The sequence below is a fragment of the Anopheles gambiae genome, chromosome 3, assembly GCF_943734735.2.
Source record: "Anopheles gambiae chromosome 3, idAnoGambNW_F1_1, whole genome shotgun sequence".
NCBI classification, from domain to species: domain Eukaryota; kingdom Metazoa; phylum Arthropoda; class Insecta; order Diptera; family Culicidae; genus Anopheles; species Anopheles gambiae.
In genome coordinates this window covers 85,288,063-85,306,988 of record NC_064602.1, presented here as the reverse complement: position 1 = coordinate 85,306,988, position 18,926 = coordinate 85,288,063, and the positions used below count along the sequence as shown (strand labels likewise).

Sequence of the window (18,926 nt, the reverse complement as noted above, 5' to 3'; positions counted from 1 at the left end):
GTCATTTCTTTCAAAACTGTCTAACCGGATGTGGGACGTTCAACACAAAGGCAGTACATTCAGTGGAGGAGGAGAGCTTTGTGTTTGTGTGCGATATGATGGCTTTTTATGCGACTCAAGCGACGAGGCATCATGTTGAATAGTATTTTGTTGAATGTGAATGTATGTTTGTCCATGTTCAGCACATTATGAGGCGCATGTGGTGGTTATTAGCATGTTAGCTATTTAACATTGCCCGTCAAACGAAATGGATCACAACAGTTGCACAACCGATAAGACCTCTATCCGCTGTGCTGTGCCGTCCGGGAAGGGGACGCCGACCGCGGTACGGCTTATCTAATGAGCTCACTGAACGAGAAAGTGCTCTCGTGACGGGAGACTATTGTTTGTTTGTTGTTATTGCGAACGTGCACACACCATTTCAACCCCACCGCGTTTGCATATTTGAATTTTATTATTCGCCGTTTTGCACGTTTTTTTGCTTTCGTTTACGATACAAACATAGAGTTTCTAAGCGTTTATCCCTTGAACTACCAAGCGTTTTAAGCGTTTGTTACTATATTATTAGAATTATTTTATTCAAAAAAACCATTCTGGTTTAATGTATTTGGAATGTAAAATATTAGGTTATATTAAAACTTTGCCAGCTCTTGGCTTTACTTATGAATAAAAGCAAGATTAATTTAAGCGTTTCCAGTCAAAATGGATGGCCCTGTGCTTCTAGTGTTAAAATAAACGCCTAAATGTATGCATTGTGCGAAACATTTAACTTTAATGTGAGGGTTAGCGCTTCTTAAACGTGTTTTAATATTTGAAAATGCGTTCTACCGTATCACAAACAGCGTTTGATTGTGTGTGAGCTGGTTAAAACAACCACCAATAAGTGATTTGCTTCGAGAATTTGGGTTTCAATATTTATTAGTGAAATAAATAAAGCGCAAATAGAGATGATTTGCGTTATTTTCCCGACAATTTGTCGCTAAACCACTTGAAGATGAACCCTCTGTCCCCTCTTTACGGAACTACACCCCTGTATATGTATTCCCAATAGGCATGGGGGACTTCACACACCTCGAACCAGGCCAAAAGCAAACACACAACACTTCTTACCATTACCAACACACTGGTGTTGCCACACAGCCTTATCATAATGTTGTCGATGGTAAGCCACTCCTAGCATGCCGTTCTCCATGCTCTAGCAACAGTTACGGAAAACAGTGTTGTGGGTGGAAATGTGTTGGAAAAAGTACCTTCTCTCCTACATCCACAAACAGCCCAGCCGGCTTTACATTGGGGGAGAAATATTTTGGCTATACGGGAGCGACAACTCTGTGTGTGTATGCTCCACAAACTGATGGTGTGCGTGTTTCCTCCCCATCCAGTTTTGTACGAGTTGCGTGGAAGGAGAAGAAGCATATTGCTGTTTGATTTGAACATGTTTCGCATACCATCAAGGGGAAAGGGATAGGTCGTCGTTTACGCTGCGTAGATACACAAGATGCTTTTTCGGGCCCTGTTTGTTTCAATCTTGTTTACATACACCCTATGGAAGAATGTTTGATCAAGAATCATTTGATATTAGTGTAAAATTTACCACGTCTCTAAGACAGCCTTAATGTATGCAATTTGCATCACATTTTTAGCCTTTGAAGTAAATTGATTCTCAAAAATGATCAAATTTCGCTTCATAGTGCGCACAGTCCGGCGAGCACGTTTTGGTTTGCACGTAAAACTGCATTCCCGGGCAGGAATATTGATTAAATTTTCAAATCCCCGAAGCACGCGGATAACAACTCTGCCACAGGTTTCGCTCGAGATATGGGGTTGGGCTATGGGTTTCGTCCTATTGAACTATGGGCGCGGGTGCAGCTTTTCAATTGCAATTTATCCTGGTCCCTAGGATATTGCAATCGTGCAACGTAAAACATTCCTAGAGCTGGCATGCTCTCGGGCACGTACTCTTGTTTTATATGAAGGGCGCTGCTTGTTATTACTGCATTGAACTTGTTGGCAAGTATTGTGTGTTGCTTTCATTATTTAGTTCTTTTAGCATGGCTATGAAGGGGGATGGTGTGATCGTAATTGTGAGAGTTTGAAACGACCCAACTGTACGGCAGAGCCTCACCCAACGAATTGAACAATTAAGCTTCCCAGGATACTTTAGGTTTCTCCGGGTTAGATGAAAATCTGATATTCGCATCCTCATTATCATCGGCAGAATCATATGTTCATCATCCATTATATTCATTCGCGGAATTCGACTTCAATCCTTCCGTTGGTGTTCCTATATTTCTATATCATGTTCGTTGTTCGTTAGAAAATACCGGGAAAAACGTAGGGGTAAACGGGGCAAAATGGGGGCACCATCTATTTTAAGCATTATTTCACAGCAAAAATACATTCCAATGCTCAAACTGTATTAATTGGAGTGTGTTATTAACATCGTGTAAGTTTTATAACCCTTGTGTAGGATTGCGCCCTACACTAGATTACCTTAAACTCGCGATTCGAGTTTCAAAGGGAGCAAAAATCAGCACGATACCAAATACACCTGAGAACGCTGACAAGTGCCAAGTAAGAGCTACCCGCCAAGGACTCTGCACAAGATTGAAGATGATTTCACCAGCTGGGTGATTTGAAGATGTAGAACAATAAATTCCGACTCCACAATCTGTGCTGTTAACTGAATTCTGAATGTATTTCTTGGGGTACTTATTACAAATTGCTGTATTCCGTTAGCGATGTTTACATTTTGGGTTTGTACGCTGGCTTAATTTCCCCTCTTTCTGTTGACATACAAATGTTTCCTAATTATTAGCCAATACACCACCCTTTGACCCCATGATTTGCATAACTAACTATGTAGATGGCGCTACTGTGAAGTATGGAGTAGTTGTGTTATTGCCTCGAGATGGCGCTGTTATTGGTTTTATGGCTTAATTCACGTATACAACAAATTGCCTACATTTTGGCGCATCTAAATCCTAAACAACCCTTACATAATAAATAACCAAGAAAAATACAAAAATAAGATTTATGTCACTAATTGATGTAATTTGTGCTCACTTCGAAAATAAGCTTTTGCGTGGTATATTTTTGATGATTTGATATTTCGACACAATTTGTCTGAAGAAAGCAAAGCAATTGATGAATGCGTATTTTTAATTATGTAACACAAAAAAACAACAATGCTTCACGCGGGGCAAAATGGGCAGATGCTTTTGACATATGGCGCTTGGTGAGGGCTATGGTGCTGTATTAGTCCACAGAATAACGGTAACAGGCACAGCTTCAAAAGATTCGATTTTGTAGATCGAAACGTGTAATAAATTGTTTTTATTTTTATTATATATTTTTTTAAAGAATTTTAAAGTCTTTCCTCCTATTGCCCGCAGTGTTTTGACGTTTCACGTTTTGATAACCTGCGCTCATTTTGCTTTAATTCTACACTTTTTTTCATATGTTTAAGTCATTTTCAGGCAAGGTGGCAATTTTAATCCATAGATAAATGGTGGTGGCATATAATAATGTAAGCATAATTGTGCTTTGTGGCCAATTCAAAGGAGCAGTAAACTGCTTAACATGCCCATTTTGCCCCGCTTTCCCTTTTGCCCCCACACACACTCAACCGATGAGAGATGATGATTGATTCGTCGGGTTGAATGGCGGTGTTAGATGAACACAAGGTTGCATCGAATTTCCATTCGCTTCTCGTAACTCTCTCATAACTTGCTGATGTATTGTTGGCTGCGTATGAGAAGGGGTAGTTTTGCTCATTAAATTGAATCCCTGTTGAGGCGCGGGATATGATAGATTGAAGGATGCAGTGAAGGACTAATTGGATATTACCGAAAAAAGTGATTTTTTCTTATAGGAAATGTGGTTCGATATTTTTGAATTTCTATTTTATTCATGACTATTTTTAACCTTCACCATGAGCATTTGCCATAAACAACTAACCTTTTTCTTCGCCTTCGACCCATACACATATGTTTTGTGGATTTCATGTCCATGCCTACCCATCAACCTCTCAAGGCAACATGTTATTGCTACTGCTGGTGATGGTGATGGTGGTAATGATGTTCCCGTCGCTGCAGCTCGGAAAGGTGTGGGTTTGACTGTCAGTGGTACAGCACACCACCACCCTAGAGCATAGAAACATGTTCCGTACGCTCGGAAATCGCATCCATGCCACCTTTCCCCTGGTGTGCGTTGGAGAGGAGTCTCGTGTGTGAGTAGGGCGGGCGCATAGAAGTGACGCAGCCACACACCACCACACCACTACGTGCTCTCTTGTGTGCGTTGGGTAGGAAAAAAAAACATGTTTATTTTTTTTTTAAATCTTATCCACACACATCCAACGCACTGTTGTGTAGTAGAGTTCGTGTGTTGGGGTGGAAGAAAGTCCCCCAGTATGTGTGTTTGCTGTCCACTGGTTGTTTGTTTTGTAAACAAGCGTTTTGATACGGGATCAGCTGATTTTGCAACAATGAGCATAAAAGCTTGTGGAATTGTGTCAGTTTTAATTGTTAAGTATTGCAACTGAGCAACGGAAAAATAGAGCAAAATAGTAATAAGCATTGTTTTTGAAATACATAAATTCAACTTCTTCTTCAACGGAATTGCCAGAAATTGCTCCATCAACAACGTGTGTTTGTATGTGTGTGTGTGTGTGCGTGTGCGGGTCGCTTATACACACCTATAACATAATCGACATGTTGCGCTGTAAGCAGCATAATCGAGATGCTGCTCACTATTATGTTTGCTTGTAGGGGGAAATAGACGCGTACACACATACACACAGTCATACAGACATACAGGACAGACAGAAGAGTGCGTGACACGAGTACACATAGAATCACCGGTGGTGGTGTGGCATCATGGTGTGGGATATGTTATGTTTTGACCTTCTTTTTTTGCACACACAAGTATCGTGTGTTTGTGTGTGTGTGTGTGTGTGTGTGTGTGTGTGTGTGTGTGTGTGTGTGTGTGTGTGTGTGTGTGTGCGTATAGTTCCAAACAGCTGATTTTGACATTTCGGTTTTGTACGTGTGTTGTTCCAATATGTTTACAACACAATCGCGGGCCAAGAATGTTTTCATAGCATCCGAAAGCAATCGTTGAACAATATTTTCTTGGAAGGGGGAGGAGTAGCACGTGTAGTGTGTTTCATTTTGTCATCGCTTTTTTTTTTTGGTTCATATGTGCAATATAGAGTGTTTTCTAATTATGTCATAAAATTAGAGAAAAAAAAGGATTTTTTTAATGCATTATTGAATATTTTTACCCTTTCTGCAAACGTTTAATAAATAATTGAAGCATCAAAATTAAAGCACAATAAAAAAGCAGCTAAAATAGGATAAAATATGAACTAAATTGGAATGAAGAATCATACCGCCCGTGGATCACAAATACTCATCGCAATGTTTTGCTTCTTTTTTCTTTCTCTTTTTCTCTCTATATACCTACACCATATCGACCATCACCATCGTCATCATCATCCCATCTTCATCGTCTCCTGCGCCACCACCACACAACGTCCTGTGTGTCACATCACCACCCTGCCCGCTGATTAATGTGCCTGTGTGTGTCTGTGTTTATGTCACTGATGAAACTTGAAAATTTATTATGCTGCAAAACACAAACATTAAATTGGATTGACAACGACGAACGCTGCTCTGCAATTGGATTATCAATTGGCCCTTGGATTGGAACAAAAATGGACGCTTATTAAATGGTGCTGTCTGTGCATTAACATTGGTTTTAATTAAAAAAAAAACGTTTAAACAAAATAATTGCCGACTGCTGCTCCGGTTGACAATGAACACACATCGCCCATAAATCAACGATAAATCAACATTGTGCTCCCTGAAACCTTACCCTCCTCCGATCGATTCTTCTCACAATCAATTTATGCTGCTGTTAAAAAAAAAATCCAATCGGAATTTGTTTGGCGTGCCGTGCGTGCGTTGTTTGCGTCGGCCCGGGTCCTCCGAATTCCTTATTATACGATCGCCGAAACACACGCCGCCACCATCTCTCCCCATACTACACCATCAATATATATATATATACATTATATATATGCTACCCATCCTTACCCATCTTCCTATTGTGTTGTTGTTGATCCGTACCCTTCTCGCTGTGTGGACTAAAACAAACAGATGCCATACTTGCAGCTTCCGGACGGGGCTAGCATTTTACTGAAGGATGGGAAAGGTTCCATCTCGCACGCCGGCGGCAAAAGCGTCCGGCGGATGATCGTCGTGAACGATGCGTCCGCCCTGCCGCAGGGAACGCAGCGGTAAGTACACTCACTCACTGGAGCGCAAGTTATTAATTGGATTGATGTGATCGGTTTTTTTTGATAACACTCGGCTCGTGTCGTCTATTTCGCAGGATAATTACCACCGGCGGTACCGCGACGGCCGTTGCCACTGGCCATCAGAAGAAGCACGAAGTTATAAGTAAGAAGCATACCACCAAACTCGTTTATTTATTTAAGCGCACGAATCTTAGTTTAGTAGGTTGGGGGTTAAGCTAGTGTGTGTGTTTTAGCTCTTTTTGGGTTGATATTAATAAAGAATTAAATTAGATTTTAAGTTGTGAAATAATAGCAGCGTATATATTGATAAGACAAATTAATTTACATTCCTCCGATATTAATCTTTTAATTGTAGTTAGTGTGGCAAAATTTAAAATCCAGCAAAATTGCAAATGTGATTTAAAACAAAAGAAAATAGAGTTTGAAAATTTGTAGAAATTTCGTAAAATATAAGTGAATTTTAGACCGCAGTAAGAAATACGCGTCAAAGATCTGTAGATCAAGTCGATGGATATTTTAGAAAAGAGTCCCTTTTTCATAAAGACTATTAATTTCTGTATGAAGAAATCATACGTTAAAAAAGAAAATATTGTTTATTTTTGGAAAAATTGCTGCTGTGACGTGATATTAAATTATGTAATACTTGGCGGTTTGAATTGAATTATACATATATTTATGCATTTTGAAACGTAGGCTGTATTCTAATGATACACCCCACCAGAAGTATTAAATTATGTCATAGTTTCCTTGTTACTTTCAAATGCGCACATCATTACACTTCTAATGTGGATCAGTTTACTTCTTACCGGGTCAGTTTCTAATGTGTACGGCATTATTCAACAATCGTACGAGCCCAGCTGTCACAAATTATGACAACTGTTGAAAAACATGTTTAAAGTTTTGAATAATACGGTTCGCATTGAAAACTGAGCCAGAAACAGTGTATTCACCACCTTCAAGATGTTTTTCAACATTATTTTTATTTGCCTCATAATAATATTTCAATTCTTCCACATGATTTTCAACACGCCACAAATAACTGGTAAACTCAATCCAGCTTGAGATGTGTTGAAAATCATGTAGAAGAACTGAACAATGTTTGTGATGCAAATACAACATTTGACAGGTGTTGAAAAACATCTCGCAAGTAATCAAAAATGTTGTACACATAGGAAATTGACTCGGAAACTTCTGTATAATGATCAACAAAACAAATTACAGCAGAATATCAGAAATTTATCTAGTACAAAACATGTTCATGTAGATTGAATTACTGACAACACAATACATATTCGTTTAGATGTTCCTTTGTTTTCTAAACTCCTGTTCGAACGGAAAATCGATCGATTTATTAACTACCAGCAAGAAAAGGGAGTAAACGAAGGCGGATTTCCGTGTAAGCCCACGGTCCCATATGCTGCTGCTTGTTGGGGGCTTGATGTGTGTAATCTTATCTCCCCGAAACCATTCATTTCCGTTGGTTGTCTGCTGTGTTGCATTTGGAAGCGGCGGCCCCGAGCATATGAGTGGGTGTTACTCCTAATGGTGGGGGTTTTCCGATCAATAATTCAACATATTGATGTGTAGCAGAGAGGAAAGGGGTGTTATCATAGGTATTAATCAGCACAATCCAGTTAAGAGTAGAATGATTTATTCCGTTGTTGGTTTAGTTGGGAAAGGTTTTTTTTGGTTTGGCACTTTAATTTAAACGAGCACACCTCAAATCCTTCTTACTAACGTTTTTACTGTATTTTTGATATATTTTCCTCTTTTCAATATTCACTTTTTTTTCCCTTCTCCCTTTAACAATTGCTAACACCTGCAAACGCACAAACCCTCCCCGGGATTACTTACATTCTTCTCTGGTGCACTTTGGGAAATGGAATTTGCTGCTGGCTATAATGCAACAAAACAACAACACACGCAAAACAACTGCGGCAATCAATTAGACCAATCCAATACTACCACTCTAGCGAATGGGCTGATCGATACGAAGACGAAGGCCATCCTCACGACGAGCGGTGCGAGCGCGTTCATGTCCCCGATCGGGCCGATCCAGCTGACGGCGGAAGAATGCAACGACATACTGATGAAGCGGGCGGCCGCGGCCGTCGCTGCGAACAATCAGCACGCCCCTATCAACAACAACGATGGCCAGCATACCTGTAAGCAATTGTGGAGTGATTTGATTGTAGAAAGGAGAAGGAGGGAGGGAGTGTTTTCTAACCCTTTGCACGTATCTCGTCCACTGCAGCGATTTCGGTACAGGTGCAGAAGGTGATTCAAGGGCTGGAGGAGGGAGATGACTCACAGGCCACCACGTCCAACCATCAGATGAAGATCGAGCCCACGCTGAGCATCTCGCCGAAGCTGGAAGCGGTCGAAATGGATTACGTGAGTGTCAGGAGAGGAGAATCCACTTCGAAGAGCTTATTTTCTAACAAACGCTTGATGCTTTCCCCGATACAGAATGAGTACGTGCAGCAGGAGGCCACCACACCGACCCCGAACGTCGTGCCGAAGGAGCGCCCGTACTCGTGCGACCAGTGCGGCAAGTCCTTCCTGCTCAAGCACCATCTGACCACCCACGCCCGGGTCCATACAGGTGAGAGTGTATCGGAAATACCGCGCTGTGTACTAGTCGCCGTCATAACACAGTCCTTGTTGCTTTTGCAGGAGAGCGGCCCCACGTGTGCGTGCACTGCGGCAAAGACTTTGCGCACAAGCACTGTCTCAACACGCACCTGCTGCTGCACTCGACCGAGCGGCCGTACCAGTGCCAGGAGTGCAAGAAGAGCTTCACGCTGAAGCACCATCTGCTGACCCATTCGCGGGTGCACTCGCGCGAGCGGCCGTTCGTGTGCGACCAGTGCGGCCGATCGTTCCCGCTGAAGCGCCACCTGGTAACGCACAGCAAGTTCCATGCCGGCGAGCGGCCGTACGTGTGCGCGGACTGTGGGGAAAGCTTTGCGCAGGACGAGCATCTGGTGATGCACTCCCGGTTCCACGGCTCGGTCAATCCGTTCCACTGCCGGGACTGTGGTGCGACCTTCCCGCGCAAGTTCCAGCTGGTGAACCATGGCAAGATCCACGGCCGGGTGCCGCACTCGTGCACGCTGTGTGGCAAAGAGTTCCTGCAGAAGCGCACCCTAGCGGCACATATGAGGTAAGGGGATAGGTTTTGCAGTGACCGTTTAAAAAGAATCATCTAAAATGCTCTCATTTGCCTTTTTGTTCATTGCCCTCTCAGAATCCACACCGGCGACCAGCCATTCCCGTGCATTGCGTGCGGCGAGGGTTTCCGCACGAAGTCGGAGCTGAACGCACACAACCGCCACACGCACAGCGGTGTCAATCCGAACGCGTCCAACACCACCATCATCACGACCAACACCGTCGTGACGTCGAACGCGCAGCAGCAGGCGCAGCAGCAGGCCCAGCAGCAGGCCCAGGTCCAGAGCCAGCAGCCGCACCAGCAGCAGCACATCGAGGTGAAGCAGATCCAGCACTACCAGGGCCAGCAGCAGGTGCAGGACGTGTCGAACGGTAACATCATCACGACGATCGCCGCCACCGGCCAGGGCTCGCCCGAAAACGCGGGCAAGCCGCAGTTCGCGTGCCGCGAGTGTGGCAGCGCGTTCAACAGCCGGGAAGCGCTGGCACTCCATCTGCGCCTGCACACCGGCGACAAGAGCCTTATGACGGACCTGTGTGCGCTGACCGCGGCCCTGCCCGGCCACCTGTTTCCGGCCGTCAATCAAGGTAAGTCCGGCTGTTCGGCCAGTGATGTCGGAGGGTTTTTATCCCTTTAGTTTGCTCCGTATCTTAACAGGGTGTTTTTTTCGCCTTATCTCAAGAGAGTTGGCACCCTTTGCCGCGAATCGTTGTAACACAATGACACGAAGCGATTCGAGAAACCGTGCCACAGACATGAGATAAAGTGAGAAAACATCCCGTACTTGCAATGAGTGATGAAGAGGATTCTTGGGTATTTTTAAACATAAATTTACATTTTAATCCAAAGGAATGTTTTATGCATTTTGCTAGACTTAATAATAACATCTTTAAAAAAATCATTAAAAATCATTTTGTTTGGTAAATTGATGCTAACAAAATAGAAAATAGAAAACACTGTTAAGCACATCACTTCAACAATTACACTTCCATTGCTCATGCACCCACACAATCAGAAACTACTCACGAATACTCTCATTCACTGTTCCCGGCGGGAAGGAAGGAGGTTTAGGGCGGCTTGGTATTTTGTTTTGTTTTTTTTTCTTCCTTTTCCTTCACATGTACATTTTTTTATTTTGTTTTTTTTTTATGTTTTTTCTTCTCTTTTTCATGTTCTTCTTCTACCACTACCACTACTACCACTACTAATGCTCTAATTCTACTGTTTTATCACTACTACTTGTTTTGTAATAATCTTCATCATTGCCTTTTGTTCCGTTGTTGCTATGCTTTTATTTATTAAAACGTTTATGGTATTATCTATTTCTTTTTCTATTCTTTAACATCATTTGTTTTCATGCTTGTTTTTTTTGGGTTGATTTGTGTTGTATCTCATTTTACCAATCACGGGACTGACTGATTTTAAACACACATTTAATTTTTAAATTAAAAAAAAAAACCATCATTCATATTTTTTTTTTTGTAAAACTAAAATTTATAAAATTCTTACGCTTCCATTTGCATCCAAAACACATTTTATTTACATTTACTATCCCTATCACTCTTACCATTAAGATATGAAAGTAGAAGAGTACCATCCGATGGTTGAGACCGTGGTGAACGGTGGTGACAGCGCGATCATGGCGACCAACAACCCCATAATACAAAACTCTTCCTTTCCAGTACAAATAATTACCTCCTCGGGGCAGGTGGTGCAGCAGATACAACCGCAAAGCCCTCCCCAGCAGCACCAGCAACAGCTGCAACAGGCGCAGGTTGTGCAGCAGCACCAAACCGTCGTACAGCAGCAGCAGCAGCAAAACCAGCAGCAACAGATCCAGCACCAGCAGCAGCAGCAACACCAGCAGCAGCAGCACCAGCAGCAGCAGCAGACGAAACCGAAATCCCATTACTGCACCCACTGCGGCAAGGGTTTTGCGGCCAAGCACGGACTGTTGCTGCACAACCGCCGCCACCCGAACGGTGGCTGCACGGTGCGGACGCACGTGTGCGAGTGCGGTAAGGCGTTCTTCCAGAAGAACCATCTGATGCTGCACCAGCGCCAGCATCTGGAGCAGAATCAGCGCAGTGGTGGTGGCGGGGCGGCTGGTGGTGCCGGTGGGCAGCAGCAAGCGTCCGCCGGACAGCAGCAGCTCGTTGTGGTAAGCAATCGTTTGCTTCATTTTGCATATAATAAGGGGAGCCATTTTTAATTAATTGTATTTTTTATGTTGCAGATTCAACAACCCAACCAGGATTCGTTGGTGCAACAGCAGCAGCAGCAGCAACAGGCTGCAGCAGCCGCTGCCCAGCAACAGCAGGCACAGCAGGCTGCGGCTGCCGCTGCCCAGCAGCAGCACCAGCTGCAGCAGCAGCAAGCGCAACAGCAGGCCGTTGCAGTCCAGCAGCAGCAACAGCAGCAACAGCAACAGCAGCAACAGCAGCAACAACAGCAGCAGCAGGGCCAGAACAATCAGCATGCCATGCGCAATCTGGTCATTGCGAATCAGCCCGTGCAGGTATCTTATGTAAAGTTACATTGAAGCTTCCCCTACACGAGTGTGTTGTTGTGGAACGATGTGTGGATGGAACGATATCAGTAGATGAAAATTAGAATTTTGAATGATCAGGAAAGTTTGTGAGCATAAAGAGCAAACTAAGGGTTATTTTGCTGAGCCCCTTAAAGTACTTATTCAGAGCATGTGAATTTGTATAAGATTTGCTTGTAATGAGGTACCTTAAAGCGATTGCTAAGTAGCCCCTTAAAGTACTTATTCAGAGCATGTGGATTTGTAGAAGATTTGCTTGTAATGAGGTACCTTAAAGCGATTGCTAAGTAGCTTAAATTGAACTGTAATTCTTGTATATCTGAAAAGACACCTCATTTGGAGATTGAAAGACGACAAAAAAAATGTCGTAAAATGCGTTGGAATTGACAAATAACATACAGGGCAATTATGCGATTGATATTATTTCTTAAGAAAATAATTGGTTTCAATTACAAATATCAGACAAAAGCTCGAGCTTTTTTAATAATTTGATGTAACGATAATTGGATCAACCGATGATCAGATACACAGGGTTTTGCAAACCATTTTTCAATGTAAACGTTGTTATTCACCGCGTGCAAGATGTTAATCTAGGCCAATCTGACATTTCATTTCCATCATAATATTTTTTTTATATCTTCAGTATGTATTTCAACACTTCCGTGTTCCATTGCCGTAGTTTTTTCACCGGGATATTAGAGCCGCATCTAACCTGGATTTCATTGATTGCGAGATGTGTTTCAACAGCTGTCAAAAGTTGTATTTGCATCAACAATAATGTTTCAGTTCTTCCACATGATTTTCAACACGTCTCAAGCTGGATTAAGTTTGGCAGTTTTCTGTGGCCCGTTGTAAATCATGTGGAAGAATTGAAACATTATGTCAAATGCACCATTTGACAGCTGTTGAAAAACATCTTGGAGGTGGTGAATGATGATGTGCACATTTGAAAGTGTCATGGAAAGCCCTGTATTAATTTTGAAAATGTTGTACAAATCTTGATGAGATGCAGCTTCAAAACTCCGGTGAAAAAACGATGGCAATAGACCGTTAAAGTGTTGAAAATCATACTGAAGAAATTCAAAACTATTGTGATGGAAATGAAATATCTGATTGATGTGGCTTTACATCTTGCACGCTGTGAATGACAACATTTACATTCGAAAATGGTTTGCAAAACGCTGAAGGCAGATTAATCATCTGAAAATTGTATTCGCTGTACAGCATGCGTAACATTATTTTACTATTTTTTATAATATTGCATGCTTCTAGCCTGCATGCTCTACCGGTGTGTGACAATATAGCTTTGAAGTGCAAATTTAACCCCTACGAATGTGTTGATACTAATCTGGAATACTACTATCTCTCCCTTTCTCCCTCCAAAAAAACCCACCAAAATCCCTATCCACCACCTCACCCAATCAACGCGCACACCCCCTTTCCGCTAGGTGCAGGTCCTGGAGGGTAACACGACCCAGGTGATCAAGTACGAGATCATTCACGACACGTCGCGCCAGTCGAACGTCGAGTGAGAAGAGGCGATGCTCCGTATAACCAAACCGGACGGTACGGAGGAAATGAAGAAGGTATTCATACTGAAGAACGAGATGGGATGAAATTTGCTTCACAGTGGTGGCCCTGCTACTAGTGCCGCTGCTGTCGCTGCCGCCCCCGCCACTGCAACCGGTGTGGTTGTGGCCACAGCCTCCCACGCCTCCGCCACCGCACCGTCCAGCAGTGCGGCAGCCACCGTATCGACAGCGGCTGGTGGTGGTGGTGGTGGTGGTGGTGCTGGAAGTCAGATGGGAGAAAATCATCATCAGCATCATCATCACCATCCCCACCACCACCATCAGCAGCATCAGCAAGCGCTGGTGGAGGGCGCTGCGGAAGGAGGTGGCGGAGAGCAACGTAGTGGTGGAGGCGGAGGCAGTCACTATATGGTGACGCAGCAGCAGCAGCATCAACAGCAGCAGCAGCAGCAGCACCATGCAGCAGCAGCGGTTGTAGTACCGGGGGTCATTGAGGAGTCAAATGAGGACGACAAGAGTAGCATCATAATTAATCATTCGCATCAGCAACACCATCATGCGTCCCAGCAGCAACACCATCAGCAACAACAACAGCAACATCACTACCAATCGCAGCACCATCAGCAGCGCCAGCAGGAGGTAGTGGTGTCGGTCGGGCAGGCGGCAAGCTTGATCTCGCCGAGCGATCATCATAACTACGCGGCAACGGTCACCGATACGCGCCTTGTGTCGACCAGCACCAGTGCCACCTACCACACCTACCATCATCAGCAACAGCAGCAGCATCAACAGCAGCAGCATCAACAGCAGCAGCAGCAGCAGCAGCATCACCATCATCATCAGCATCATCATCATACCTCCGTAGTGACGCTGCAATCCGGTGGCACCACAGCTGCCGGTGGTGGTGCTGATGGGAGCGGCGGACCAGGCGTTCAAGATCAGCGCCATCTGCAGGACGTAAAGCATGAAAAGCTGTAAGAGAGAGAGAGCATTATTAGAAGATATGAGGTATGCAAATGTGTGCATACGAGTTGTAGGTAATGTAAAAAAGAGAAGGCGAGAGAGTACCGTTTAGAAAGTCTTTTAGTGTACGTTGAGGATGGGGTAGTAAGTTGGCAGACAAAACGATCCGCCAAGCTTACGACAAGCATAACCCAAAACTGAGTGCGCCACCGCTACAAACACACACACATCGGCGTGTGGTTGAATCGGTTTATTTTATTGCTTGCTGCTGTACGTTCCGAGGTGAAGTTTGAACAATCTTCTATATTTTATTACTTTAATTCGAGCTTTTTTTTCCTATTCGATAACTACCACTATATTGCGTTATGTAAATCAATCCAGTGCACATAGCAGAAAGAGAAAGAGAGAGAAAGGAGAGGGGGCAACGTAGCAAAACGGTGGTAGTTGTTGGTACAACTTTGTATTTAGATTCTTTATCGATTTGAAAAACCCAAAATGAAAACTTATTCTTAATTTAATGCGCTTGTGTACGCTTTAGTTAAACGAAACGACCGCGCACTCCTTTTTCCCACCGCGGAGGGTACATGCTTTGAAAAATGACTATTTTTGCGCGCCTGTTAGTTGCCGGTAATATGGAACTGTAAAAAAATATATATGTATATCTGTAAAATGAACATTGTACACACAGGCACAGCGCGGCGTTATCGCAATCCTAGCACGCATGTATCACAAACGCGTACGGAACCGGTCGACACAGAGGAAAGACGAAGGGAATTATCATCCTTTTCCAGACAGGAAAATGATGTTAGGGGAAATGTTGTTTTAATTGTTATTAAAGCAAAGAATCTGGTAAAAAACGGATTTTCGAAATTTGATTGCTTGTGGTGTCCTGTCCGCGGTGGTGTGTTTTATACGGGTTTGAAATGATTTTGATACGAACGCGATTCCTTTCTTTTCTATGCCATACATTTCTGTGCAGTGGCTGGAAGGAAGGCACTACACAATCAATTCGTTTCTAATCCATCCTTGGTGCAGAAAAAGCAGATTGTATGTAATGTAAAGCTGGCAGATTTCTCTTGTCTTTTCGTTTTTGCTTTCCTTAACCATTCACATTTAAAAGGCACGAGAATGTAGAGAGTACATAAGATACAAAGCTTTCGGAGTTTCTTTTTCGATTTCGAAGTGTCATAGTAAAGCGGCGGCACACAGAGAAAACCCCGCATTGTGGCGCTAATTAGGGTGACGTCAAGTTTCGACTATCTATCTGTAACTAATCCTAAGTAACGTGCTTGCATGCTTAGACAGAGGTTGTACATAGAGAGCAAATGCTTCACAAAACACAGCACTAGGGAGAGACAGCACCAGAGACAGCATTCAATGATGGAAATGCCATTATTGGGTGGTGGCAAACATTGTAAACATCCTATTCAACGCACCTTACACTACCGTGCGCGCACACCATCATTCATATTCTGTATTAGTATGTGGCCATAGCAAAAAAAAAAAGGAAAGAAAGAGAGCACATTTAGTAGCTGTTAGATGAGTTAAGTTAAATACTTGATTTCGTACGCGCTTTTCCTCCGCTCTTTTGTGTGCAGTGTAGCAGGGTAAAGTAAGAAAATTGGTTTGCAGACATCCAAAAGTTGCTGTTTTTTTTTTAAATAACAAAATGTGGGTAAGAAGCAGATACATGAATTGGGTTAGAATTTGATAAAGGAACGTACGAAGAAAGTAAAACACTACTAACTTTGGTTCTAGTAAGGGCAATAGAAGGCAAAACAACCTAGTATAGCTTAATCCTTTTTTGTTCGGTGAGACAAACTCTCTGAAGCATAATTTAAATAATAGCCATAAAATACACCTAGCAAGCATTTTTCTTTGTTTTTAGTTCGCAATTTTGAGCTACAGGAAAGTATCTCAATTGTGAAGGCGTACAAAACCCCCCGAAATACGGCAAAAAGAGGGACAAAGGTGTATAATAGATATAAATGATAATAGCGAGAGGCCAGCGAAAGAAGGAGAGAGGTAATAGAGTGTAGCGAAACAAAATAACACTTAGATTTTGATTGGGTTTGATGTAATATTGTTTTCTTGATTCTGCTTAGTTTAAGGAAGGATTTGTATGATTTTAAGCGAGAGGGTGAAATAGCTTTTTTTTCGGTTTGGTTTAAAGCGCAGCAAACCCACACAAACACACCGCAAACAGCGCGTGGTAATGTGTGGTTAAATTGCACACTAAGGCGTTAGTGACTAAGATTTCTTTTATCCGCTGCTTAGAAAAGGGCACAAACACAGTAAAAACAAAACAAAAAAAGCGCAACCTCTCCAGGTACGGTGTGTAGTGGTGGAATAAGAAGATGTGTAAATGTGTGGAATTATGCGAGAAGTGAAAGTGTGTAAGTGTACAATGAAAATGAGCGCCGAACGATCGTGCCGGTGCGTAATGTAATTCAAACAAAAAGGAGTAAAAAGTGTGTAAATCGAAGGGCTTCTAAAGTCCGGGCTTAGCATTAAATAGTAATTAGTGGTTGTAAGTACTCCGCGGGGGGAATGGGGAAATCGAAAAACACTTTGCACGGCGGTAGTGTGTGGTGTAGTAGTAGTGTGCAAAAGAATGTAGAAACAGCATAACTGGTCAAATGTGTGTAGCAGTAAAAAGAAAAAAGGAAAACAAAGGGTGCAACGTTAACATACTATTGTGTGTGTGAGTGTGTGTCGATAAGAAGGAGAAAGGGTTAGTTAAGCAAAGCAAATGGAGGGAATGTAATTTTTTAAAGTACACAACCGAGAGACAGAGAGAGGGAGAGTAACACACGTACACATCGACACAACAGCGGAAAAATCAATAGACTCTGTAAGAGAAGCTTTTCGTTCGTTTAGCGCAAGATGAGTGTGTAGTGTCGTTGGTTCTTACTACTCTTACACCGCCCCCCTCCCCCACCCCCCTCTCCCCAAAAAATGCACCCACTTTACTAGCTATTGTTAAGCGAAAACTATGCAGGAATAAACAAAACACGAAAATGTAATAAAAATACATCTTGAGTAAACACACAAATACGTTGGAAGCAAGAGGATAATGCAGGAAAGAAGAAGGGGTTGTTTGCATTTTCTTGGCAAAAGAAAATGCAAATTGTCGCGAGAACATGTGTAAAGTGTGCATCCTGTGCAAATTTGTGCGACACAAGGTGTGGATAAATAAATGGAATATTTTAACTATAATCTTTTCGTTTAACTGTTTTGCTACAATAATTGGCACATTTATTGTACGTTATACAGGAAGTAAAGAAAGTTTCTTATATTTTTTGCTATTTTATTTAAAGATAAAGATTTTTCTATTTATGTGGTGGTGGTGCTTGGTTAATAAGTCACACTTTTCGATATCTTGTGTCTTTCACACCTCATTGTTGTTTCTCTTTGTTGTTTTTTTCTTGTTAGACTAAATGATTATACCTCTTCATCACTTTAATTGATAACTGCGCTTTAGTTATTCTATTCGCTGATTAAATTGTATCATTTATTATTTCTTATTTCCTATTAAAATACCGTACAGCAAATTGCACAAATTGGTTATTCTTTTCGTTTTATTATTTCATTCCTAACTTAATAGTGATGGGAAAAATGAAGTTTTCGTCGGAATCGAATCCGGCCAGCTACGAAGTTTTTGGCATCGATTCCGGATATTAGGTTCGGATCAGTTCCAGAATCGATTTCGGAATCGACTCCGGAATCGGCTGCGGAATCTGAATTGGTTCCGAAATCGAAATCGGCTCTGGAATCGAAATTGGCTCCTAAATCAGAATTGGCTTCGAAATCGTAGTCGGCATCTCCATAAGAATTGACATTTTGATGCAATGATGCTAGGCGCAAAGAATCAAAATTTACTTGTAAACGATCCATTCTTTCGGAGATGTTTGGGCTGATTTTGCTTCTCATACTTCTTATTTCAATTCAAGAGCTGATTCTCATTCCAGAACTAATTCCAATTCTAGAGTTAATTCTGATTCCCTTATCGGAACAAATTGGGATTCCCAGGTCGATTCCGATTCCAAACCCTATTCTGTTCCTGGAGCCGATTCCGATTCCAGAATCGATTCTGTATCCAACTCCGGAATCGGCTCGGGAATCGTCTCCGGAATCGGTTCCAGAATCGGAATCAATTCCAGCATCGGAATTAAAATTGATTCCAACACCGGAATCGGCTCCGGGATTGATTGCGAACACTGAATTGGAATCGGGTAGGTCCGATTCCGAGCTCCCACCACTACTAAAGAACGTGTTCCTCTTGGTTTGGTACATCTGAGAAAATATATATAGGAATGTTTTGTTCGTTTAATTTAAATCAATATTTTTATGGCTTCGGCCATATTTTGCTAAAAAAGACTC

General features: G+C 42.6%; 1 protein-coding gene across 50 annotated transcripts in view; it reads left to right on the top strand.

Moving 5' to 3' along the window:
- LOC1271191 (zinc finger protein 420) overlaps positions 1-16,200 on the top strand; it is a 37,349-nt gene extending 21,149 nt beyond the window's left edge. For 8 of the 50 annotated variants that reach the window (XM_061662659.1, XM_061662661.1, XM_061662664.1 and 5 more), the window contains exons 3-12: positions 6,165-6,304; positions 6,400-6,467; positions 8,275-8,490; positions 8,580-8,719; positions 8,795-8,936; positions 9,002-9,491; positions 9,576-10,087; positions 11,075-11,661; positions 11,737-12,027; positions 13,503-14,937. In XM_061662659.1, coding sequence (XP_061518643.1) covers positions 6,165-6,304; positions 6,400-6,467; positions 8,275-8,490; positions 8,580-8,719; positions 8,795-8,936; positions 9,002-9,491; positions 9,576-10,087; positions 11,075-11,661; positions 11,737-12,027; positions 13,503-13,580 — 2,664 coding nt within the window. In that variant the 3' untranslated portion in view covers positions 13,581-14,937. Of the gene's footprint in view, positions 1-6,164; positions 6,305-6,399; positions 6,468-8,274; positions 8,491-8,579; positions 8,720-8,794; positions 8,937-9,001; positions 9,492-9,575; positions 10,088-11,074; positions 11,662-11,736; positions 13,177-13,496 lie in introns of those variants that run through there. The other 42 variants (XM_061662700.1, XM_061662703.1, XM_061662702.1 and 39 more) reach the window with 31 other exon arrangements.
- The last annotated feature ends 2,726 nt before the right edge of the window (positions 16,201-18,926 follow it).